At 38.2% G+C, this 18,451-nt stretch overlaps 1 protein-coding gene across 1 annotated transcript in view; it reads left to right on the top strand.

Annotated features, from left to right (window-relative positions):
- UNC79 (unc-79 homolog (C. elegans)) overlaps positions 1 to 18,451 on the top strand; it is a 216,593-nt gene that overhangs the window by 56,201 nt on the left and 141,941 nt on the right. The window contains exons 5-7 of the mRNA XM_004681598.2: positions 151 to 243; positions 4,717 to 4,772; positions 5,687 to 5,816. Of these exons, the coding sequence (XP_004681655.2) occupies positions 151 to 243; positions 4,717 to 4,772; positions 5,687 to 5,816 (279 nt within the window). The remainder of the gene's footprint in view (positions 1 to 150; positions 244 to 4,716; positions 4,773 to 5,686; positions 5,817 to 18,451) is intronic.

The following is an 18,451-nucleotide window of genomic DNA, read 5'->3' as shown; positions in this document are numbered from 1 at the left end:
CCACCCATCCATCCACCCATCCATCCACCCATCCATCCATCCATCTATCCAGCCAGCCAGCCAGCCAGCCAGCCATGTTATATGTGGAGAGAGACAGAGACAGAGTGACACACACAGGTCTTTGTCTAATCAAAAGTATTTTGCTTTCAGTGGGTTCCTCAAGGAGAGAAGGTGTTCCTGCCCATGTTAATCTCTCTGCATCATCCATGCTAATGATTGCCATGCAGTACACTTCCAACCCAGGTAAGTGGGAGTTTGGGTGACTAATTCTAATACCAACAATAAAATAGGACATTAAACTAGCAGGCAGAACTTTTGGTGGGATAGACAACTGGACAGATGTTAGAAAGCAGACTTTCAAGTTGAACGAAATTTCCTTCCTTGTTGCTATTAGCAACAATCTTGCTGGCTGGTGATATTTTTAGAATGTTTGGGAACAGTTTTCAAACTCTGACTGGAAATTGATTAAATATAAGTACATGGAAATAATTAAATCAGAAATATAAAAATCACCTAGAATTCTAACAACTGAAGAGAATGATTTAATATTTTGTGAATTTGCTACTCTAATGCCACTTAGATATCCTTGAACAGAATAAATCTTCTTGCATTTCTGACTGTTTCCTTAGAATTAACCCATATAAAGGGATTACTGGGTTAAGGCCTTGAAAAGTTCAGTGTCCCACTAATTGTATATGGAAATGATCTATTACCAAATATTATCATAAAGTTCATATAAATTTGGGTGGATGGAAAAGTAAGACCTCTGTTTTGATTTGTATTTGAGTTTTTCAATATGAGTGATGTTGAGTCCACTCTAGTTTCAGATAAACTTGCGGGGAACTGACCTACAAAGGAGCTGACTTTTGGGGGCACACATGCTAAGATAGGAATTCAGTCTTTATTTTCATTTAATGTTTATTTGGGAAGTCAGCACGTTTGGTAGCACTGTTTTTAACTTTCTGCTTATTGATACCATACATAATAAATGAATTTCTGATTTGGGATGAGGTAAAAAGTTTTTCAGCTTAAAATCTTAATGCTTCTTAATCTGCAGTGTCATCTCTTAGATATGAAACCCCCTATGATTATTACATGAGCTTGCTTCATATGTATATATATATAGGAAAATTATATCTCATTTCCTCCTCTGTTTCCTCAAAATAGAATTTATTTTATATATTATGTCCTGAGAAGAAAAACCCTTTATTTGGAATCTAGCTAAATGAGGCTTAGATCCTGTTTTCTATGTAAAATCAAGTGTTTTGAGGCACATCTGCACTCACCTGCAAACTTCCATTAACGCAGTCCTGAACAGATTCTGCAACTCCCCCAAGATCCAGTTTCCTCCTCTGTGAGATAATAATTCTTCCTGAGGTATGTCAGTGTTGTTGTGAGGGTCTAGTGAGTAAAGTATGGCAAAGCGCTGTGTGGCGACAGGCATATTGTGAGCATTCAGTTACCAGCACTGTGGACGGCGGCCACCCACAGTTCCCTCTGCCATCAGCATTTTTCTGGGAAACCCCTGTGACCAGACAGCTGCTTCTGTTATTTCCAAATCTGTATCTTCATCTGTTCATGGGGGAATGTTTGTAGTTGGCTTATTCTGTACAAGGAATTTAAACTAGGACCCCAAACTAGTCTTGCGATTTGGAAAACTATTACGAACATGTGCACCAGAGGCTCTCGGGACCTAGTGAGGCACATGCTATGGCTTGAATCTTCACTGGGAGAGACAGCAGGAGCAACTGAAGGCATGCTGAGGACAGAGCATGGTCATTGTTCAAAGATCAGGCATTTGGGGGTGATCTCTCTGTACACAGCTCTGTGGTAGACACTGTGGGAACCACCTGGGAATGAAAGGTAGGGTGCTTGCTTTGGGGCTTGTCTAATTGGGAGAATTGGGCATATTCACATAAGTCACTAATGTGCCATGTAAAGTAGTATGTAAAACTACCTCATAGATATCAGAGACAGCATTAGTTCACAGTAGGAGAGAACGCCATGGTTCCAAGTGACTGGGAGGAACTTTGGGACCTTAAGATATGGGTAAAAGCTTGACTGATAGGGCAAGGGGGTGTGATTGTTGGTGGAGGAGCAGTTTAGAGTCTATGCAGGTCACCAGTGGGGTAGTCAGAAGACTGCTCTGAACGATGTTTGGATGGTAGCAGGTGGGGAGCAGCAAGTGTGGGTGAGGGATGTGGCTTGGGGAACACAGGGATGGCGCAACGGTGGCATTCTAGCTCTGGAGGGCTGTGCGCACACTCTGTAGTATCTTCTTTGTGCCAGGCACTGGGAACATCATGGCTGGCAAAACAGAGCTGACTTCTGCCCTTGCCTCAGGAAGCTCACCCTGTGGTAAAGGGAGAAGACATTCATCAAATAATCATGAACACAAACCTAAAGTTTCAGCAGTGAGAAGTGTGTCAAACAATGTACATTGGCCACAACAAGACCCTATATAGGGAGGTTTCTTATATGGAAATAAGTGTTGGCCTGAGCACTAAAGGATGCGTAGCATTAACAAGGTCAGCAAGGTAGTGGAGATTCCAGGTGAAGGAACCCCATGTTTCAGAAGGGCAGCTGGCAAGCAGGAGAGACTGAAGATCTCCAGCAGTAGCTGGAGCTCAGCATAAGATACTCTGGTGTGAGATGGGTTGCAGACTTCTTTGGGATCTTGTGGGTTCTGGTTTGGGAGTCCCGTATTCATACCCTGTTTATTGGGGAAACCACGGAAGGACTTTGAATCTGTAATCCTGACTGCTGCACTTGAGGATGGATTAAAAAGGAGCCAGAGCTACTGATTGACCTCTAAGGAGGTCACTGCATTTGTCTGGGTATACAAAGGTAGGGGGAATGAGAGTGAGAAAAGCGACGGGACTTGATGACAAGGTAGGAATGGTGGATCTTAACTTTTCAACTGGACACATGATGGTTCTGTTCACGGAGAAAAGAGAAGAAAAGTACGCTCCTGAGGAGGATCATAGATCTGTATGGATATGTTGTGGTCAAAGTGTCTTTGACATGAGGAGGAGATAGCATGCCTTGGATTAATATAATGTTACACATAAACTATGTCTTAATAAAACTGGAGACACACAAGTACCCTCCGTAATTATTCCATACATCCAAAACACAAGCATGCAAATAAGTCAGCTTTCTTAAAAAGAAGAAGAAGAAGAAGAAGAAGAAGAAGAAGGAGAAGAAGCAGAAGAAGAAGAAGAAGAAGAAGAAGAAGAAGAAAAGAAGAAATTATGGTACTAAGGAAGATGTGTATGAACCTGGAACTCAGAACAGAGCTCTGGACTAGATGTAATGAACTTGAACCTGCATGTAAATGTCCAGTGATATTCATTGAACTGTGTCTGGAGAGACCAGGGGGTGAAAATGCAGTGTCAAGGATGCCGATGGATGGTGACCCAGGGGAGAGGATGAGCTTGCCAAGGAGACAGAGGTTGTAACTAGCAATATTAAGCTGTCTTTGACTAACAGGCCTTCAACTACAAGAATGTCTGTTTATGCAATAAGAATTCTTGGTGATAGCTCCCCATTACTAGAGGTCAGAGATGGCATCTGTGTGTTTTCTTGGATTTCTCTTCTTCTTCAAAAGGAGGATGCCACAGTGGAGGCTGTTATATTCTTACACAATCATGTTCACAAATGGAACAGGTTCAGTCACAGAAATTGCAGAACTGTCTCCTGGTATGACTCTGCTTTCATCAGAGAGAAAAAAAATGTCTCAGAAGCTCCCCAGCTGACTCTCTCTTAGATCTCACTGTCAGGATGGAGTCAGATGGTCATCGCTAGATGCTAAGGGCTCTGGATGCATCCTGCTCTGTATTCTCTGTTCGAAATTAGACAAGAAGAAAGGGTTGTTATCAACATTGGTTAGCAACGTTGGGTATCAGTTTCTGCCACAGACAACATGAGAGGGTGAGTGATGATGTCAAGAGAAGAGAGTGTTTTACAAAGGACACGGGGTGAGTGGTGCTAAATGCTGCTGAAGGTCAAGTTAGAGGCAGACTGAAAATGTCCACTGACTTGAGTCCTGTGGGGGGTCATCGGTGACTACTGATAAGTGGGACCTGCGTCATTGCCACAATAGGCCAGAGGAAGATAGATCAGGGAAGGTCTAAAACAATATCATCTAGGGAGAAAGCACAACTTCCCCAGTAAACAGAAGCAAATCAAAGTAGCAGCTGTTGTGTAGCTTCGAAGAATTCTTCAACGTGATGGAATTGATGGTCAAATGATAAAAGACACCCACTCTCATCCCTCAGCCTATCCCTTGGTGTCTGGCCAACCTTGGCCAAGATAGGATGCTCAGCTTCGGTTTCTGCAGTGTGGAGGTCAGGAGATGATCTGTGTAAAGCTGTTAGCACAACACCTGGTGCATTATGCATGCTCAGTACATCCCCACGGTAGTTCTTGATCACACTGGTATAAGTTTATATCACAGAAGTCTGATTACAAAGGTCTTTTCCCTTTCTGTTTCCTTTGTGAATAAGATGAACAAAAATATTCTCAGGTTTTGGAATAAAGATTGATGAAGACAAGGACTTATATGATTTTTTTGAGAAAATGTGATATGTGAAAAGAAATAAATTTGAATTGAATGATTAAAAGTGAAAATTCATGCTAATATAGTTTATTGTATTTCAAAAAGATGTTTTGTTTCTTGCATTTCATGTTCAAATTATATTTTCTTTCTCACAGTGTATCATTGTCAGTTATTGGAATGTCTCATGAAATATAAACAAGAAGTCTGGAAAGTAAGTTTTGGACCATATTTAACTCATAGCCACAAACTTAATTTATATAATATACTAAAATTGTATATTAAAACTATCATCTAGGTAAAACTTATTGATGCTTTATTCATTTGGTGTGACAGACCTATCATTCCATTAATACTGGTTAATTATTCATCACTTAGAGTAGAAATAATAATTGAAGAAAACAATGGCTTAACAGAAAGTAATTGGATATACCTTATTCTTGGAATTTAGAAAATTCTATATCTGTGACAGTTTTACTTAATTTGAAAGATTGCTTGAAAACTTCTCTTCACTCAGATAGGAGACGTGAATTGTTAAGAAATGTGTTTCAGGAAAAGGTTACTCTTTCACTTTTTTTTTTTGAAAGATTTATTTATTTATGCATACAGAACTGGGGTAGAGGCTAGAGGTGCAGGGGCGGTGAGAGGCTTCACCAGAGACAGAGTGGGGAGCAGGACAGGCAGATGGATGAAGTACACTGCTGAGGGGAGCAGCGGGTGGGTCAGGAGAGGTCTCCTGGCCATGTGGGTCACATCACCTCTGGGGCAGGCATTGAACTCACACTGAAGTGGCTGCAGCCAGCTTGCAGTGCTGCATCCTTACCCGTTGTGCCACCAGGGAGGGCCTCTTTCACATTTTCTAAATAGAGAAGAATTTGATAAAGATAGTGTACTTTTGAATTCTACCTTGGATAATAAATAGGATAATAAATAATGTTACAGGATAACAAATAATGCTGTGGAGTGATGTGAAGTGATCTGAGAAGCACACCTGGATGATAACATTCCAGGCAAATCAACCATCTCAATCCGTCTATAGGAATTTTTTGTTGCTTTGGTAATATTGAACAAGTTACCTTTAGTTTTCACTTGATGATACTAAGCCCGGTATGCTCCTGTTTCCTGTAGGATCTTTTGTATGTGATTGCCTATGGGCCTTCACAAGTGAAACCTCCAGCTGTGCAAATGCTGTTCCATTACTGGCCCAATTTAAAACCTCCTGGGGCAATAAGTGAATACAGGGGTTTGCAGTACACAGGTAAGAAGAGACGAGCCCCGTGATGCCCCCTCTCTGTTTCTCCATTGCCAATTTTGCCTCACTTCTGTATCTTTTATCTTGCTGAATTATATTTGCTATGCCTTTAGACCTTATCATAAATCCTTTCTGAAACTATGTGGTATAAAAAGAAATTAAAACTAACTTCGAAAGCGTGTATGACACCATAGCAAATGACTTAAGTCCCAAACCCATTTATTTTGCACTTGGTCTGAGGCCTTCCCTCTCACTAACATTAATCTCTACCGAGCTGTGAGCAGTGAGTAATGCTGCAGGTTGGCTCACCATTCAGTAACAACCCCAAGTGGCTAATTCTGCTCTGACAAGATATAGAGCACGTTGAACATTACCCACTCATACACGACGTATGGATTCAATGACCTTGATAGCCTTAATGGACAGGGGTCAGCAGTCATTGAATACTATGTCATCGATAACTGAGAAGTAAACATTGAATTTAAGCATGAAGATATACGTTTAGCAAAAAATGAACAAACTTCAAGTCCCGGGTTGTGGTTGGTGTAATCAAGGTCCATCTTGATGTCCCTGACTTGTGTACTTGTCTAAAAATGAGTGGTAGATCTCTTTTGCAAATTTAGCTTTTATTCAAATTATTGTGGCATTGTATATGCTGACAATTCTGAGAATACTTTCTTGGTGCTTACAAAGGTTTGCAAAAGTGATTTGGTGGTTCAAAGGGGATTTAACTTAATTCAACTGCTTGATTTATATTCCCAATAGAAGCAAAGTGTTAGAAATATTAATACCTCTGTTTGAGCTTTGATAGATCTTGGTGGGCTTTCTTTGAGATCACAACAAATAATTGGTGCTGGTGGTAAAACAATATGAATGGAAACTCTGCAGGTAAATAGGAAGTGAACTTCTTAAAAATGGAAGTTGGTGTCATTGATGTTTTATACCATCGATAAGAGAAACTACTTAAGTATTGCTAAGTGGATTATTTAAATATAGAAGCAACAGAAAAGATTGAAAACATTAATTAAAAAAGGTGACATGACTGAAAAATTTGACTCCAACCCCTTTCTGATAGGTCCTGGAAAAACAGCATTTATATGATGTATGAATGGGTAATAAGTATAAAATTAAATTTAGTTAAAGGGAAACTATTATGTGCCAGGCACTGCACTTTTGTTGATGATGCAGAATTGACACAAAACCAGATCTCATGGAGCTTAATGCAATATAGGTAGGGAAATTCATTCATCTATTCAGCAAGTATATTTCGGGGGCGTCTACTATTAACTGGACATTATTCTAGGCACTGGCAGTAAAGTGGTGAAAAAATAAAAGAGCAGGTTGAAGTCACTGATGTTGGTACTTACATTCCTGTTGAGTGTGCAAGCCCAGGGGGCTGCCCTCCCGGGTTCAGTGCTGAGGGAGCAAGTCTGAGAGCTGGGGTCACACAACAGGTCCTGGACCTCGCCTGTGGTGGGCAAGTCTGGGGGTGGGGGGCGGTGCTGTCCAGGGAGATTCTCCAGGCAGTGACATGTAAGCTGATCCTGAAATATAGGCACACGGTTCCTAAGGGAAGTGAATCATGGAGGGCGAGCGTGCGACACTGTGGTAGAAGGACGCACCTGGGCATGGACTTCACGGAAGGTGGCATGATGGTTATAGAAGCTGGACAAAGGCGAAAGTCCAGACCACATGTCAGGATGAGAGCAGCGATGGAGCAGAAGGGAGCCTGGCAGGGCCTGTGAAGGTGTTTAGACCCATCCTAACAGTAAGGGGAAGTCATGGACAGGGATTTGCCTGGTCAGGCATTTCAGAATCCCCATGAGACTGATAGCTGTCAAATCTGTCTCCCCCATACAGCAGATCTGTGCCTACTGAGATCAGTTCATCTGTTCCTTTCTCTTGTCTGTGCACACAGTATGACTCTGTCTGAGCGTTCATTCTGCAGCCATCCTGTGGTCACACCGCCACTCCCCTTCTTTCCCCAGGGTCATTACTGTCCCCCAGGCACCACCCAGGCCCTGGGGGAGCAGCTCTCCTGGAGGGACATTCTAGAGGCCATGGCTTCTCTGCAGGTGCAAGAGGGCATGAGAAATAGTGCCGCTGGTCCACAGGGGACTGTTAGCAGCACCATGTGCCTGTCCCTTCCTGGCTGCGTGTTGTCTCTCGGTGTGTTAGCAGCTCCTAACTGAGCACAGTTTATGGGCCAAACACCAGAAAGGGCTTTTACAGAGGTTTTCTTATCCTCACACAATTCTTAAGAGGCAGCTTTTCTTCTTTCAGTGTTACAGATGAAGCCTGGGCTCAGAGTTTAAGTAACATCCCTAGATTCAAGCTAATAATAAAGGAGCCTAGATCAAGGCTTAAAAAAGCTTACATTGTCATGTGACATGGTGTCTGTCAGTTCAGTTCTTTGATGAAACTTTATCTGGATACTTATGAATTTCCTACAACATTTGAAGCCACAAAAGATACACTAACAGGCATCTTCAGCCTATCTTTTAGATAGCACTACAATTCTAAATATTCTTAGTAATAATAATTATATATGGAAATAATTGTATGGACTTGGAAATGCAAAGATAAAATGCTTTCATAAGACAATAGCTTTCGTATACTTCCCCAGTGATTTATTTCCTTTAAAAAGTAAACAATATTTTTATTAGAGGGAAATTTATTTTTGCAAAAATAATAGAAGGAAAACACATAATACTACACAGATATGACCAGTTTTTTTTTGTGTGTGTGCACATTCTATGATAAAATTATAGAGTGTATAACTATGTGACTTTTTATTATGGCATTTCAACAAATACTGAAACATTTAAGGAATAACACAGTGAATACATAGCCATGTGGAGTTAACTGTTGTTAGTAATTTGCTGTAAATTTATCTGTACTTCAGTAGCTATGTAAGTTGGTTATTACTTTGGTGGCGTTGTAACCTAGGCGTACTCACAGCTCAAGTGAAGAAGATCATGTAACAAGGGGTTGGTGATGTATGCTGTGTGCCTCTTTTGGGTTTATTAGTATTTATCAACAATAACTATTCTAATTATTTTGGTCATTAAATATGAATCTAAAGCTGCAAAAGTTATAATAAATTTTTTGGCAGTGAAAACAGCCATTATGTTGTTCTACAAAGCTCTGCTTCTGTGGAGGACAAACACATTATTTAGCAATTTTCTTGTTAGAGTGGCCCGACTCATAAATAATTTAGCCTTTGTTAGCAATGACCAGCACCAGTTATTTTTGTTCTCCACCTGAACTATGAGGTGAAAGATCTGTCACAAGACTCATTTCCAAGACAGCTGTGGCAGAAATAGCGAGCTGTGGGTAACACTCCGGCTTCAGCTTCGGCTGCCGCGCATCTAACCCCGCTTAGTGCCAGCGGCTCCTTGAAAGAAGGTCCTTTCATGGTGCAGTTGTTCCATTACTGAGTGCTCAGTTACCTTTTCAAGATCTTAATTTTATCTCCACCTAGTCTAAGGAAACGCTTTAAACCTTTGCTTAGTTCATTATCCGCATGTAGAAAATAACATACAAATGTTGAGCGTATACGGGTGCCTGGCACCATGCACCCTTCTCAGGGTCCCTTTCTCCTTCCATTCCGAATGGTAACCGCAACCCTGACTCCAAACATCAGAGATTAGTTCTGCTTGTTTTTGAATTTTACATAAATGGAACCATGCAGCGTGTGTGTGTGTGTGTGAGAGAGAGAGAGAGAAAGAGAGAGAGAGAGTGATTAAGAGATTAGTCCATGGGTTTAAGGTAACTGCTTCATTCATTTTTACTGACATTTTTATTCTACCAAGTGAATACATCACAGCTTATGTATTCATTCTAATATTAATTGATAGGTGACAATTACAGATCAGCTGCTATGATCATCTTCCTGTCTATCTTTTGGTGCACATGTGCTCACATTACTGTTAGATATATGCCTGGGGGAGCTGGGGGGTTAGTGTTTGTGCATGTAGAAATTTTTTTTTTTTTAAAGATTTATTTATTTGTGCATACAGAACTGGGGTACAGGCCAGAGGCTCAGGGGCGGTGAGAGGCTTCACCAGAGACAGAGTGGGGAATAGAACAGGCAGATCGACGAAGTACACTGCTGAGGGGAGCAGCGGGCGGGTCAGGAGAGGTCTGCCACGCCATGTGGTCACCTCCTGGGCAGGCGGGAATTGAACTCATGCGGAAGCGGCTTTAGATTCTCAGTGCTGTGCTTTAACCCGCTGCGCCACCAGGGAGGACCGCATGTAGAAATTTTAATGATAGTGGCCGGCAGTTTTCTGGAAGGATTATGCTAATTTATACTCCCATTAGCAGTGTATGAGAATTCTCTTGGTCTGAGAGTTTATATTCTGGGCAATAGTTTTTGTTTCAAAATTTTAGCCATCTTAAAAAAAATTTAGCCATCTGTTTCTAGAAGTATCCCATTATGGATATAGTTCACACTTTGCTGATTAATAATACAATTGAACACTGAAAATATATTAATATTTTCTGACCATTTGGACTATCCTCTTTATATAATCTTCGCCATTTATATATGTTGGAAGTATCTTTTCTTACTATTTCACTTTGTTAATATTGACTTGAGTAACACTTCTATTTTTAAGACAATAAAACTGGTAATCTTTTTCTTTATATATGAAGTGATTTTCATACCTGGTTTCAGAAAAATTTTTCTTATTCCAAAATTATGACAGTATTCTTTACTGTCTTCTAGAATATTTGTTACATTTAAATGTATCTGGATTTTTTTTTTTTTTTTTGTATGATGTGAGGCAACGAGTCATTTCTTTTCTCTATGGATAACCAATTAGCTCAGTATCACCTACTAAAATATTTTCCATTCTTTCCTGCTTGTAGCACTATTTTTCTCATAAATCAAATGTCTACTTAAGGATGGTTTTGTCTCTGGATTCCTTGTTTAGTTCAGTTGGTGCATTTCTCTGCTTCCCAGTAACGTACTGTTTAATGTAACTGAACATAAAGTTTTATATCCTTCAGTGAAAGTTTTCTCACTTCGTTGGTGCCCTCTTCCAGTCCACTCCTCACTTCTTTTCTTTCTTGCCCTTCTCTTTCTCCTTCTCCTCTTTCCTTCCCTCTCATCAAGGTTATTTTGCATTAATTACCATATTAAGGAGTTTTCCAAACACACAAACATACACCTGAACTACTAGGCTTTTCAATGAGCTGCCTTGAATCTATAACTAACATCTTTATGATATTGAAATCCCTTAGACTTTCGCTTACTTCCCTCCATGCTGCTTTATGGTTTTCTGTGCAGATGTTTGCCTACTTCTCATGTAGTGTGTCCTTGGGTATTTATGCTTCAATGTTATTGTCAGTGACATTTTTTTTCAAGTACATTTTCAAGCTCTTTGTTGCTACTGATTCTAGCATTAATGTGAATCTTATACCCAGCAATCTTGCTAAAACACTTTAAACTTCTAATAATTTACTTGCAGTTTTGTTAAAATTGCTCATATGTGCACAAATATGTTATTGTTTAATAACAACAACTTAATGTCTCTTTCCCAATCTTCTGTCTTTTATGCCTTCTTGTTTTATTGCACTGGCCAAAGTGCCCTGTGCTGTGCTGAGTTCTAAGTTCCTTTTGATTTCCTTGACTCATGGCCCTTAAGAAGGAAGACAAGACGAGTAATTGCTGAACATATGGGAACTTTCCTATTAGAGTTTTTTGATTGTTTGTTGATTATAGTTGGATTTCTGTTTGTTCCAGATAACATACTTTGCCATTCTAATTTTCTGTAGGGTCAAAGTTATGAGTAATTTTTAAAATGTTTCTGTGTGCTTAAGAAGAACTTGTGTTTGGCAGTTGTTTGGTGTGGTATTATATCCAATTAAATAAAATTTATTAATTGTATGATTTAAAATCTTAGATACTTTTTTGCATGTTTGTCTATTCTATCAGTTAACTGAGAGCTGAATGTTAAAATCTACTATGATTGTGTCACGTCTGTTCCTTGGAGTACTGTCAATATTTGTTGTATATAATTTGAGTCGTGTTATTAGGTACATACAAATTTAGACTGCAGTATCTTATCTGTGAATCAAAACTTTTACCATAATGAAGTGTGTGCCTCTTTCTCTAATAGTGCTTTCTGTGTGAAAATAACTTGGTCTTATTCTAATACAGCTACAGTTTATGAATGTTTGCATGGTATAACTTTTTTCATTCTTTTATTTTCAAGTTCTTTGTATATTTATGTTTTTAGTATCTTGTAACTGGCATATAATACTTTTTAAACTCAGTTTTCTTGAAGTTTAATTTTTAGTTGGAGCATTTGTTCATATACATGTAATATAATTGCCAGTATATTAGGTCTTTAAATTCATCATTTTCCTATATGGTTTCTATTTCTTTGCCTTTTCTGAGTTCTTTTTCCCCCCTTCTTTTGCACTTGCTAAGTGTATGTAGCTATACTACCTTTGTTTTAGTGAGTTACTCAGCATTATATTATTTTTAAAATCACTACCCTAGAGTTTACCATGCAATCTCGGTTTATCAGTGTCCAGCATAAAAAAGTGCTTTTACCTTTGCCTGTAACATGACAAGATTGTAACTCTTTTCAAGCGCTGACTTCTGTGCTAATTCCACACAACATAATTATTGTTTATGCTGTCAGTACTCATTAGACTTCCATTTTTCTTGCTCTTTTTCCTTTTTTGTGCTACTTAGTTTCATTTGGGCTTTAAATTTCTTTCCATAATAGTATCCTTTTATAGTTCCTTCAGACATTCTACTGAGGATAATTATCTCAGCTAGTGTTGTCTGAAAATGTTTTTATTTTGCCTTTGTTTCTCAGAGATGTTTTATCAGTGTATAGAATTCTAGATTGGTAGTCATTTTCTTTTCATAGTTTCAGGTATTTCATGTTGTTTTCATTTTTATTGCTTCTATTGAGAAGCCAACATGAATTGTTGGTGTTTTTTTTGAATATTATACTGTCTTTTCTTTTTGAAGTTTTTCTTTATTTTTGATTTTCAGCAGTTTTACTGTGATATATTTAGTTATATTATTTACAGTTGTCTTTTTGGAATATTTGTAGGACTTTTTGCCTTGCTCTCTCATTAGTTCTGGGAAATTATCAGGCATGCTTTATGGAAACAGTACTTAATATTATACCTTAATATTATATTATTATATAATTATATAACATTATATTTATATTTATACATAGTAAGATATAAAAGTATTAACTGGGCAGATGGATTGGTTTTGACAAATGTAAAATCATCACCCTGATGAATGATGTTTCCATCACTCAGAGAGTAACAGCATATGCTCTTTTCAGTCTGATATAATCACTACTTTTGATTCCATTTAATTCATATAGTCAGATAAATCAAGGATTTCTACACACAGGATCAATTCATATTATCTTTTTGTCTGACTTTATTCATTTAACATACTCTGGGACTATGTTGTTGAGGACATTAATAGTTCTTTTTCATTGTAAATAAACATCAATTGCATGAACACACCACAGTTTATTAACTCTGCTAGTGATGTACGTTTTGATTGTTTTAAGTTTTTGGTTCCATATATGATACTGCTGTTAAACATTGTTTTTTAAATTTTCTTTTTATTTATTTATGCATGCAAGAACTGGGGTGTAGGCCAGAGGTGCAGAAGTTAAGAGGATTCAGAGTGGGAAGCAGAACCGCCAGATAAACTGAAATACACTGCTGAAGGAAGCAGCAGGTGGGACAGGAGAGGTCTCTGCACCATGTGTGTCAGCGCTCTGGCTGGGAATTGAACTTGTGCTGCAGTGGCTGGTGATAGCGTGATAGCGCCGAAACTTTAGCCCCTTTGCTACCAGGGAGGCCCCGTTAAACATCTTTTACAGGTGTTTTTCGGGCATATGCATTTGCTTCTTTTGCGTTTAACCTAGAAGTGGAATTACTGGCTCATTTGTTTATAAGAAATGATGATGTGCCATTTTACTTGCCTGCTAATGTGTGAGCGTTTCACTTGTGCTATACACCCTCACTAACACTGGCTTTTAGCCATTCTGGTGAGTATGTACCTCATCGTGGTTTTAATTTGCTTTGCCTTGATGACTGCTATTGAACACTGCTTCATATTGGTCTTATTGGTCACCAGATAGCCTCTTTTATGGAGTATTCAATAAAGTCTCTTGCATAGTCATTTATTGGATTGTCTGCTTTTCTGTTATTGATAAGTATTTGGTTTTCATATGAATCATTGTCAGAGTTACTTATTGCATAAATTTTGCACCATCTGGGAATGCTCTTTTATACCTTTTGTGGCCTTTTTTTTTTTTTTTTTTTTTACTACAACTTTCAGAACAACATTGAATAGAAGTAGTAAGAACGGGCACCTTTGTTTTGTTCTTAACTCTAGAGGACATTTCACCTAAGTATTGTGCTATTGGTGAGATTGTGGAGATATCCTTTATGCAGCTTGAGGAAATTTCATTTTGTTTCTAGTTGACTGAACACTTTCATCCTGAATCATCAAATGCTTAGAGAAACTAAAACAATGACTAAGAGGTGATAAAAGTTATGTTGTTCTTTATATATGTCATTGTTTTCTGCTCTTTCTTTTACTGTTTTCTTCCCTTTCTTTTCTTGACTTTTCCTTTTCCCTAACTTTTTGGAGTGAAAGCATGGATTATTGAGTTTCAACAAAGAAAACTTTTCCAGTTATCCACTTAAAGTTACCATTTTCCCCTCTAACGTTGTATTCTATAGGTACTTTGCCCCTTTTCTTTGCTCTTTTCATCTTGGGACCGAAAAAATACTTGTTATTGTCTTAAACATCTCAACTCAAATACTCCCATTTTTTTCTTATAAAAAAAATAAATGTATGGTTTACCAGTGCTTTAGTTTGGATTTATGTTAACTAGTTTTCAAGTTGATTAGTCCTTTTTTTCTTTTGTGCCCACTGTTTTTATAAAAGCCCATCCATGTATGCTATTAATTTCATACTTTTTTTCGTTTTATTTTGGTTCTTAGGCTTTTCATTTCTGTTAGAATACCTATCTTCCCCTGTTTATCCACATTGATTAACATATTTTAAGTATTTATTTTATAATCTGCACTCCTGATACCAAATGAATCTAGTACCTTCTCTGAAAAGTACTGAATTTTTTACTTACCAGAATAAATTTACTACTGGATGACTTTCTCTCAAGGCTTAGGTTTGTGGTTTTGCTATTGGTCCTGATGTAGAACTGTTATTCCTAGAGCATGAGCTTTATAATTTTTTTTAAAGATTTATTTATTTATTCATACAGAACTGGGGTACAGGCCAGAGTTGCAGGGGCAGTGAGAGGATTCACCAGAGACAGAATGGGGGAGCAGAACAGGCAGATCAACTAAGTACACTGCTGAGGGGAGCAGCGGGCGGGTCAGGAGAGGTCTGCCACACCATGTGGTCACCTCCGGGACAGGCAGGGATCGAACTCATGGGGAAGTGGCTTTCGATTCTTAGTGCTGCGCTTTAACCCGCTGCGCCACCAGGGAGGGCCGAGCTTTATAATTTATTGTATATTTAAAAGTAGTACTTAGAGGAAACTTTAGAGCACTAAATACATAGAGTAGAAATGGGGAAAATCTAAAAATCAATAATCTTAGGCCCTGCCTTAGGAAAATAGAAAAAGAACAACTTAAGTCTAAAGCAAATTAGAGCAGAATTCAGTGATGTTTAAAGCAAGAAATAGTAGAGAAGCTAAACAAAACCCATGCTGTTTTGTTTTTCTTCTTTTAAATCAATAACACTGATAATCTCCTAGCCAGGCTAACTGTGAGAGAGAAGACATAATTTCTAATATCAGAAATGAATTAGAGGCCATCATAGCAGAGCCGTGGATATTGAACGGATAATAAAGGATTATTATGAACAATTCTATGTCCACAAATTTGATAACAGATAAAATAGACCAGCTCCTTGAAAGATGCAAACCATTAAACTCATACAGGAAAAGCAGGTAATCTGAATAGGCCTGTATCTATTCAGGAAATTGAATAACACTTAATAAGCTTCCAAAATAGAAAAGGCCCAGATGATTCATTGGTGAATTCACCAAATCTATAAGAAAGTAATTGTACCAAATTCACCACCTTTTGTTTCAGGAAGCAGAAGCAGAAGAAACCACCCTAACTCATTCTGTGAAACCTGGCTCGTGAGCTCCAGTGTGAGGTGTCTCCTGAGTTCTGGGGGGTTCATCAAACCTCCTTACTTTGGGTACATTGGAATTGAAATGTACGCCGCAGCTCTGTGTGTTGAAATCTCCCTTCAGCTCTCTACCTTTGTCTGTTTCCTGCTACCCTTGCAGAATTGCGTTTGGACACTTGTAGTTTGGGGCTCCTTGGATCAGAGGAACACCCTTATTTGGATTTGTGGGGTCTCTTTTCTGAAGTTCTTTTTCATCTGAATCTGTACTCACAAATTTTAGCTGCCTTCCATTTCTTCATTCTGACATTTCTCCTGTCCCCCGAAAATGCTAAGTTCTTACTGGGCTCTGCTTTCCATGCTGCAGTTTGGAAAAGTTCCCAGACAGAAAGCCAAGGTGAATGTAGAACTTGTGTGCTTCACTTTTTTGTTTGTTTGTTTGTTTCAGTCTTTTTTCTCTTTATTGTTTAGATCGAAAAACTTCTTCACTTTTTTTTTTTTTTTTTAAGGATTACAGTCTTTTAAAAATTCTATGCCCAGTTCAGGGAAGCCAGCTGCTTCGTTCATTTTGTTCAGTAAGGAAACCCTGTAAATCCTTAAAACCTCATTGGTTATAACTGGAAATTCCCTTATTCCTTCAAAAATGGCTTGTTCTATGTTCTTACACTCTTGCTGGAATTCCATTACATGCATGCTAGAACTTTCTCCCGTTTCGTTTCCTATGAATATCTTTGAACCCCTTTCTCCCATTTCATCTTTCTGTGCTTCATGTTGAATCTTTTTTTCTGTCTTGTCTTCTTGTCTTCTGATCTTTAATCTCCCAGTTACAGCCTTCATTTCTTTTTTATACTTTTAAATTCTGGAATTTTGGTTTCACCCTTTAAAAAATAATCCACTTTTCTGATGATAGTCTCTCACTCATCTCACTTGCAGGAGGACGTAGTAAGCATAGTTATTTTTAAAGTCTATTTTTGATAATTTAATATTATGTATCTGGAGATTTTGATTTATTGTGTGTTGTTCCTTTTGTTTTCTAGTCTTGTGTGCATGGTTTTTTGGAAGGGGATATACACTAGGTATAAGAACTTTAGTGCTAATCTGAGATTTAGGGTTACATTACGTTCTTTCCGAGAGGGCTCCGTTTGCTTATGGCGGGAGGTCACAAACACGAGCATGTCCCCTTACTCAGCTCAAAAAACACAAGAAAAGAAAACATCTATGATCCATTCTTGGTCTTCAGTCCTGTGAGAACTGGTCACTTTTATTCTCAGGGCACGTCCTTTTGTGGACCCCTACCCCATAGTGTAGGATACTTTTAGGTCTCCCATTCCTTGGTGGCCCCCAAAGTCTAGTTTCTGTTGCCTTGTTTGGAAGTGTCTGTTGACATCTCTTCACCTGTGGAACTGGCAGGTAGTGAGACTGGCAAAGGAGGGGGTGGGTATAGATTCCAGGCTTTAGAGTCAATGCTGCATCTTTCAGGTCTTGGCTCTGTAATTCTCCCATAAAGTTCACTGCTTTGGGCTTGTTTTTGCTTCTTAATCTTGTCTAGTTTTCTAATTGTTTTCAGTGGGAGAATCGGCTTGACTTGATTTATCTGCCATTTCTGGAAACGGGACCCAGACGTTTTCTGTAATATATTTAACAGTGGAATGTAGGTCATATTTTTTTACAGCTCAGACTTACTTAAGAATGTCTTTAAGTTTCTTCGCACATGAAGGAAAACTCAGTTACACTGTGAAAAATACGTAAATATTTCTTCATTGTTTTTTGGCATTTAGAGTTATAGAAGAGAAATCTTTTCTGTGCAATTTTGTCTATTACATGAATTGCTTTTGTTTTTCTTAATTCTTGGCTACTAACTTATTAATTGATTAATTAAAAATCTTTTCTTAATATTTCTGTATATGAATAACATTTATTTGATTTTTGCCTATAATGGGAAGATGCTTTCCAGCTGAAAATTTAGGTTTTTTCCTGATCTTTCTCAGGAGGTTTTTCATGAATAAATTTTAATAATTAAAAATTACTGCTGTTCTTCTAATCATTTTGGTATATTCATCAGGTACATAGCAAATTGTTTTCCTATAATCCATATGTCAAATGTTTATTTTCTGTGCTGTGTCACCATTATAACCACTATTTTCATATGTTTATTTTTCCCATTATACCCTTAGCTTCTCAGGTTGATTAACTGTACAACTGACTTGATTTTCTCTCCAAATAGCTTTATTTATTATTTTGGATGAAGGTTTCTTATTTCATCACTTTATTTACAGTTGTATCTTTTATCCATATCCATTTGTATCCATTCTGTGAATGTTCCACTCACCCTGAGTTTCTGTGACTTTCTGCTGTTTTGAAAAGGTCTTGAGTTTTGCATCCTTTAGCAGATGTCATATGCTTTCCCAAAATCTTCTGATTAATAGGTAGTTTTCTGAAATATGTTTTCTCTCATATTTCAGTATAA

This window comes from Condylura cristata, unplaced genomic scaffold, assembly GCF_000260355.1.
Source record: "Condylura cristata isolate star-nosed mole 26May11 unplaced genomic scaffold, ConCri1.0 scaffold00013, whole genome shotgun sequence".
Taxonomy (NCBI): Eukaryota; Metazoa; Chordata; class Mammalia; order Eulipotyphla; family Talpidae; genus Condylura; species Condylura cristata.
The sequence above is the reverse complement of the archived record's forward strand: the minus strand, read 5'-3'. Positions and strand labels throughout refer to the sequence as shown.